Genomic DNA, 7,924 nt, shown 5'->3' with positions numbered 1-7,924 from the left:
AGTTGTGTATCAGATCCTTTAAAGAGTCTATGGTAGAAACTTGTAGATGGTTGCAGAGTCGTTTAACTCTAAACTTAATAGGAACAATCTGTAAGACAATAAGTAGTAGTACAGGCCAAATTCAAAATTCTGAATAGCGTTGTTTCCCCCCACCCCTCCTCCCCACACTTGAGGCTCACAAGAGTTGCCAGGCATTGGACGTGGCACGAAATGAGTAAAACAGTCTTTGATAACAGGCAACAATAATAACAATAATAATAATAATAATAATAATAATAATAATGTTATTTATAAAGCACTTTTATTACAAAGTACAAAGAGAATACATAAATATATATATAATACACATAGAATAAAATACAAATACATACAAATAATAAAACTAAATAAACCAATGAAATCCATCCGCTAAATCAGAGATCTATAAAAGTGTGATTTTAACAACGATTTAAAAGATGACACTGACACTGCCTGCCTAATTTCCATAAACAAATAATTCAAAAGCCTCGGTGCCCTCACTGCAAAGGCCCTCCCTATCACCCTTTGTCCTTAATCAGTTGGTAAAACTGGATGGCAAAAAAAAGGGTGGTAAAAAAAAGATTACCACCAGAGGATCTCAGATTTTGCGCAGGTACATATGGGGTTAAAGGTTCTGTAATATAGGCTGGAGCCAGACCATTTAAGAGACTTAAGACTAATAGGTAAAATCTTAAAATCCATCTTAAAACACACTGAAAGCCAACGTAAAGAAGCTAAAAATATGCATGACATGGTCAAAACTGTAGTTCTTGATAAAAGCCTGGTAGGTGAGTTCTGGACATGTTGAAGTTGTATCACGTTCTCATTACTAAGACAGGTAAAAAGGCTGTTACAATAATCAAGACTAAGTATAATAAAAGCATCTCTGTAAATTAAAAAAAATGGAAAATATTGCTAAAATGGTTAATAATAAATAATATTTCTGAGATGATAACAGGATTTGACAAGCTTGGTGACGTATTCTCAAATGTTAAACAAGAATGAAAAATGACACCAAGATTTTTTGCAGTTGTCTTGATAAATTGAGATAAGGTACCCGTGGCTGGTAAGACAAATGAGTCTGATAACTAGGATTCCAGTCTTGTATATCTTTCAGAAACAATTTTAAGCAACTCAGCGTACCATGATCTGCAGGTGTTAATTGGGAGGTACAACTGTGTGTCATTATTATAACAATGAAAAGAGACACCATGCCTGAGGATGACATCACCTAGGGGGAGCACATATACAGAAAATAATGTTGGACCGAGAATTGAACTTTGCAGTACACCAGACTTAATGTAGGAGAAGGAGGACATAAAATAATTGATAGAAACACAGAACTTTCTATCTGACAAGTGAGAGGAAAACCGTTGAAGAGCTACACCCACCCAGTGCTTCAGTTTGTCTAAAAGAATTCCATGATCAATGCGTCAAAGACTGTACTCAAATCCAGTAGTAGCAGAATTTAGCTTAACCCAGAGTTAGCAGACATCAAGAGACAATTAGAAACCCTTAGCAAGGCTTTCTCAGTGCTATGGTTTTTGGGGAACCCACATTGGAATTTTATGAAGACAGTGTTTCAAGGCAGATAGCAGTTGCTTTGAAACTATAAGACGTTAGAAATAAACGGCAGTTTGTAGATTGGCTGAACACAGGCAGATTTAGAATAATGAGAAACACATTGATTACACAATGAGCTGTTAAAAACTGACAGCAAGTTGGGACCAAAACAGTCAAATACCTCAAGTAAGAGCCTGGTGGGGATAATATCAAGAGGGCTAGACAATGCTGACATGTGAAAAGTGCCACTCAACTCAGACAAATGAATTAGAGTAAACTGGTTTGAGGAGCTGCAAACTGACTGTAGATTGCCAGAGAGTACAGGAGCAAGAGCAGTGTTGGATCTAATCATCTCTACCTTAGCAGCAAAATACACCAATACATTTCTCACAGTCAGCATAGGCAACAGAATAAGTAGATGTGTGTTATTTGTATTACCATGATTGTATGTAAAAAACTGTTCTATCTTCTTCTATCCTCCATTTTCTGTCTTTAAGGAAAAAAATATAAAAAAAAATATTAAGACACAACTCAAAAGACAAGACCAAAAAATGAAACCATACAGTCGCATAAGAAAACGATCTACAGAACTCTGGTGCATCCAATCGAAGAAAACATGAAAGACTGCTACAAAAGAAGAAGCTGCAATATACAAACTGATACTATTGTTATACACAATTAGTTTCACCATGATTGTGTGTTTTACTATAGAAGCAGCAGAGCATTAAGGAACGGGTATGAACAAAAAGATTAAGAGACATGCTGAAGACTCGTCGATAAGTTAAAGAACACACGTTTGAGAAGGATAAAGAACATATGTTGATCAAGCTGAGAGAGTTAGAGGTTGGCCTTATTTTAACATAAACTTTGATGGTGACACAGTAAAACATCTTTAATCTGTGCCAATATTTACAAGTTCTTCTATATTGAGGAGAAATGTGCATCATCATGAGCATTAACTGTTATTAATCTAGTACTGAGACATACAGTCCGAGCAGCAACTCTGGATTTGATTTTTATCAAGTTAATGTGTTGTTTTCATATTTACTATGGTTTACTCAGTTTTAACAGAAAAGCAAACCTAAAGTTCCATTTCTTTTTTTATTTTCCTTTAAAAATCAAAAGCTAATAAAAAATATTCATTACAATCATTTATGGAAACCTCTGTTTTCTGCCCATCAGCTGACAGTCCAATCAGAGCGTCCGCTCAGCAGTGTTGTCACAGTGGGCGTGGTGTCTTCGGACATGTCTCAGCAGCAGCTGGCGGTCGGGACTCGAGTACTTGCACTGCAAACAGGGAAACGCTTCACCTGTGTGGTGACGGCGAGCGTGCAGGTCCAGACTCTTCTTTTGGATACTGAAGAACAAATACAGCGAGTTACCACGGCAACCAACATTAATCCCACCACTCAGGTGTTTGTGGGTACGTTACCTGCTGTAGTCACAGCGTTGACACCTGTACGGTTTCTCCTGACTGTGAGTTCTGCTGTGTCTGAGTAGAGAGCTGCGATCGATAGATGCGTACGAACAGTCAGCACACCTGTACGGCTTCTCACCTGAACACACACAGCACAGTCAGTCAGGGGTGCGCTACCTGTGGGAGTCCTCAGGTGTGTGCGCTACCTGTGGGAGTCCTCAGGTGTGTGCGCTACCTGTGGGAGTCCTCAGGTGTGTGCGTTACCTGTGGGAGTCCTCAGGTGTGTGCGTTACCTGTGGGAGTCCTCAGGTGTGTGCGTTACCTGTGGGAGTCCTCAGGTGTGTGCGTTACCTGTGTGAGTCCTCAGGTGTTGCAGCAGTGAAGCCTTCAGTCTGCTGCTGTAGGAACAGTGAGGACAGGTGAACGGTTTTTCTCCTCCGTGGATGCCCAGGTGACGTCTCAGAGTTAGCTTTGATGCAAACTTCCTGCATAGAAAATACACAACAGCTGAATCAACCAATCACAACCATGCAACAGTTAAAACAGCTGTCACCCACCTGGGTATAAACTGAGGTTTCATTCACTCTGTCAGACTGTACCTGTCCTGAGTCCGCTCGCCTGTAGGGTGAGGGATTGTGGGTAATTTAGTCACCTGAGACACAGTGAGCAGCAGAAACCCGCCTGCTCAGCCTCTTCTTCTTCGCTTTTTCTCCTGGTCGTCACCTTTTTCTTCTTCCTCTTCTTCTTCTTCTTCTTCTTCTCCTCAGCGTGAGGTCGACTGGTCTGACTGGGAACCAACAGAAATACTGATGTCTGATTGGCTGTCACGTGTCTGACTTTTCAAACCTCAAATCAAAGTAAAATAAAATAAGACAGATTCTTTACAGAATTTGAAAACAGTTTGATGATACTTTAGAATCTGTTTGCTAAATGTTTTGTTGATGTTCTGGTTTTAATTTGGGGATAATCTGAAAAAAACAAACCAGGTTCTGTCTGTCAGGAAAAAACTGTTTCACACTACCTGTCTGAATCCTCAGGATCCTTCACTCCTGCTCGTCCAATCAGTCGGACGTCTGGAAAAAACAAACCACTTTTAATAATACTGTTGATTATTAAATTGATTGTTCACCTGAAGTTAATGAGTTACCTGAGAACTCGGTGAGTTTGTGCGTTTGTTGGTGAGCGTTTCGTGACGCAGCGTTCCTAAACGTCCTACGACAGACCGGACAGCGAAATGGCGTTAACGTCGCTGCTGCCTTCTTCTTCTGTTTCTTCTCCTGTTTCTGCTCCACCCTCCTCCTCCTCCTCCCCCTGCTGCTGCTGCTGTGGCTCCTCCAGTGCGGCTCCAGCTCCTCCCAGCTGTCGGCCGTCCAGCTGCAGCAGACGCAGCTGAAACCGCCGGTCGCACAGTGAGACCGGACGTGGACGTCCAGCAGCCACCTGGACGTCAGTGTCAGAGGACACAGGAGACACGGCAGTCTCCGTCTGCTGGAGGGGGGGCTCTTCCGGGCATCTGTCACGCTCTGCTTCAGGCTGTCCGTCTGTGACAGGCAGGGGGAGTCTTCAGGTGGAGAGGGGTCCTGGAGGGAGCAGGATGAGGCTGCGGGTGGAGGTGGGGGAGGTTTAGTGGCTGAGATGCGACATAGCCCCAGACTCATGAGATGAGCGGACTGGGCCATCTCCTCCTGGGTGGCAGGGGGGTCAATGGGACAGGACAAATCCACTGAACCCCCCTTCAGAGGGAACATGGAGGACTCGTCTTCCTCCTCAAACAGAGTGCTGACCTGCAGACGACAGGAAAACCACACAGGAGATCTTATGTTCCCACATCACCCATGGTTCTGGAAACTCAATCAGTGTCAGCTGTGTGTGTTTCAGGTGTGTCACCTCACAGGTGTGGGCAACCTGCAGGCCCCCCTCGGTGCTGATGTCACAGTTGGGAGGGCTCATGTTGTCCAGCATGTTGTAGAGTAGGAACTCCTCGTCGTCGTCGCTCTGCTTTGACTCTGTGGTCAAATCCAGCTGATCCAGCCCTGCCCCCTCTTCGGCCTCAGCCCCACCCCCTTCCCTCTGCCCCCCCCAGATAGTTGAGGATCAGGGGGCGATGGCGGAGCAGCAGGTGGCTGCTGATAGAGGTCTTAAGGCCGCAGGTGAACTGACAGAGTTTACAGCGATAAAGCTCCACCAGGAACGACTCCACCAGCCCCCCTGACAGACCCTCTACCTCCCCACAGTACAGACTGGAGCTTACAGCCCCACCCACCACCTGCAGGGTCACCGGGATGATGTCATGGTAACGATGCTTCACCGACATCTTCATGACATCAGCACTCTGATTGGACAGGTGACGCTGTGACCTTTGACCCCTGCAGCCAGGAAATAAACAGAAGTGAAACTAATTTGACCATCATTAATTAATTATGGATTAATTAGCTGATTATTTTGTCCGTTTTTAATAAATCAGGAAACAGTGGAACCAGGAAATAGCAGCAGAGAGTTTTTTCATCCGGCCTACTGGGAAAGAGATTCGGTCTCAACACTTCTACATTTTTCCTTCATGTCTTTTAAAACACAACCACTGCTCATCACTCTGACCTTTTGATTATTTAAATGTTTCAATTAATTAGAAATATAATAAAGTTTGAATATTTATTAGTCTGAATGTGATTTCATCTGGTGTAAGCAAGGATCATCTGTCTGCGCCACATTAACAGCATCAGCATCGTGTTTCTGTTTGAGTTCGTGCAACAATAGGAAATATTTCTATAGAAAACTATCTTTACGTTTATGTATGGATATTTTTAGTATAGTTAATATAATAGACTTTCCATTCACCTGTGTATGATGTTAGTGATAAGTTGGATCATTTATTTATATTGAACGTTGGTGTTAATTCAAGTTAATCTAACGGTATATATACAGGACGTGGTTAAAGTAAGTCGAGTGTTGACTCTGTTGATACATTACAACATACTGCAGCAGAAATGTTGAATCAAACATGATGACTTTACCTAAACCAGCGTCCCAGAGATAGAAGAGCTGATTCTGATTTGATGTGCTTTAAAATTAATATCACATTGCCAATTTAAACAGAACAGGGTCCGAATCAGAAATTATAATGACCTGCTCCTGAAAACATTCAGGCTGTATGTTAGCCACCAGACTGACCCTGGACCTTTGTGGATCAGACTGTGTAAAGAACTACAAAACTCCACATGCTCTGTAAAAATGTTGCCATAAACATACAAAATATCTAGCAGCCATTAAAGTAAATGGTGGCAACAGGAATCGGTCTTTGGTCAGATCTAAATGCAGTTTTACTGGGTGTGCTGTGACTTTTAGAGGCCTTTTTAAAGGTATGTAGAGCTTATGCTTTTCATAATTCTTTAAATATAACCCACAAGTATTGGCTGTCATCACTTCATGTCTGGTCTTTTAGGCATTTTAAAGTGGTAAGAATACATTAGATGTTTCATAATTCTTTAAATAAAACCCAGCAGAGTGCAACAGATTTAAACTAACACAGAAAAGACCTTTGAGTAAAATCACACTGGCTGTAATCACTTTTTGGCAATGTGAATACTGCATGTTACTGGTTTAGCAGAGGTGCAGAAAGTGGTCCAGTGGACCAGATGGTTGGAAAAGTACCTAACTAATTAGAACTTTCTTATTTTACATGTAGTCCAGACCAGCAGAGACAGAATCCGACACATGAAGACATTTAGACACATGAACGTGTCGTGAGTCCTGGATTCATGACACACGGGTTTAAACACAACCCAGTTTGGACAGAGGACTGATTTAAAGTATTTTCCTCTTACTGTTACTGCGGTCATTTAGTTCAAATGTCCTCAGACCTTCAAGTTTTATAAAGACATACCATCACTGTTACTACAGGGACGTATTCAGTGGACAGCTTTTAACCTTTGACGGTTTGATAGCGACATAATCAGCTGGAGTCGGAGATAAACCGGGAGATCCGACTTCAACAGGCTGTGCGGTGTTAGATACAACATGTTTGACCGAACAAAGACATGTTACATTTGGAAAATATCAAATATTTAAACTAAAACTCACCTGGAGCTGAAACCAGCTGCTGTTTACTTCCGCTGCTTCTTCTTCTACGGCCTGACGTCATGCCTGACTCCTAAAGCAGGAGAAGAAGAAGAAGAAGAAGAACTACAAACGGTGAAGTTAGTTCTTGTTTCTGTTTTTTGTCTGTTAAATCCAGTTATCACGAGTCAACTAACAGATTTGATCAGTATAATAATAATAATCTGTATTGACTGTGGCGGGACAGCTGCTAAAGAGACACATCAGGGGGGGATTTACTACTAACTTTAACCATTAAATCATTTTTTTGTTTAACACTAAGTCAAACCAACAAATACAAGAAAATGTAAGGACACTTTCAATGAGAGCTCCGTAAAACACCTTCATCAGAGTTTTATCAACCTAAAACTTCGACGAAAAGACATTGTTGACATTGTTTTGTTCAAATGACAGTTTATTGTCATTATGGTGCTGAGGTATTTAAAGGCCTCGACTGGTTCTACAGCCTGGATATTTATAACAGTGCTGACAGAACCTGGTGAACCTCATGAAGGACTCAGACTCAGCATTTAATAAATTCATCCACCAAAGGACCATGAGGCGACTCGTCATTGTTCAGCAGGCAGATGTTCACTGTGTCGTCTGCAAATGTCAAGATACAATTTTTGTTTTTAACCTGCTGGTACAGTCGTTTGTGTATAAGATGTATAAGGAGAAGAAAGAACACAGTCCTGTGGTGAACCAGTTGCTGTGGTTTGGTCTGAGAAGTGTCCGTTCACTCTCACTTTCTGAGTCGTGCAGGTTACAAACACTGAGTTTCTTCACCATCAGGTGGGGTTGGATGGTGTTAAATGTTGATGAGAAATCCACAAA

The 7,924-nt window shown here is 41.9% G+C and overlaps 1 protein-coding gene across 2 annotated transcripts; it reads right to left on the bottom strand.

Moving 5' to 3' along the window:
• Positions 1-327: 327 nt before the first annotated feature.
• On the bottom strand, positions 328-7,166 carry si:dkey-154p10.3 (zinc finger protein Xfin). Of its 2 annotated transcripts, XM_026361060.1 has the most exons (8): positions 7,076-7,166; positions 4,886-5,364; positions 4,146-4,782; positions 4,020-4,071; positions 3,651-3,785; positions 3,350-3,483; positions 3,014-3,137; positions 328-2,938 (listed from the first exon to the last, which is right to left on the bottom strand). In XM_026361060.1, exons 2-8 carry the CDS (start codon positions 4,958-4,960, stop codon positions 2,776-2,778), a joined length of 1,320 nt encoding a protein of 439 aa, XP_026216845.1. In that variant the 5' UTR covers positions 4,961-5,364; positions 7,076-7,166; the 3' UTR covers positions 328-2,775. The 2 variants fall into 2 exon arrangements, with proteins under 2 accessions (XP_026216845.1, XP_026216846.1); XM_026361061.1 differs by lacking the exon at positions 7,076-7,166 and having other exon boundaries at positions 4,891-4,982.
• Positions 7,167-7,924: the final 758 nt, after the last annotated feature.

This window comes from Anabas testudineus, chromosome 17 (genome assembly GCF_900324465.2).
Source record: "Anabas testudineus chromosome 17, fAnaTes1.2, whole genome shotgun sequence".
Classification (NCBI taxonomy): Eukaryota; Metazoa; Chordata; class Actinopteri; order Anabantiformes; family Anabantidae; genus Anabas; species Anabas testudineus.
Note: the sequence above shows the minus strand (reverse complement) of the source record. Positions and strands in the feature narration are given on the sequence as shown.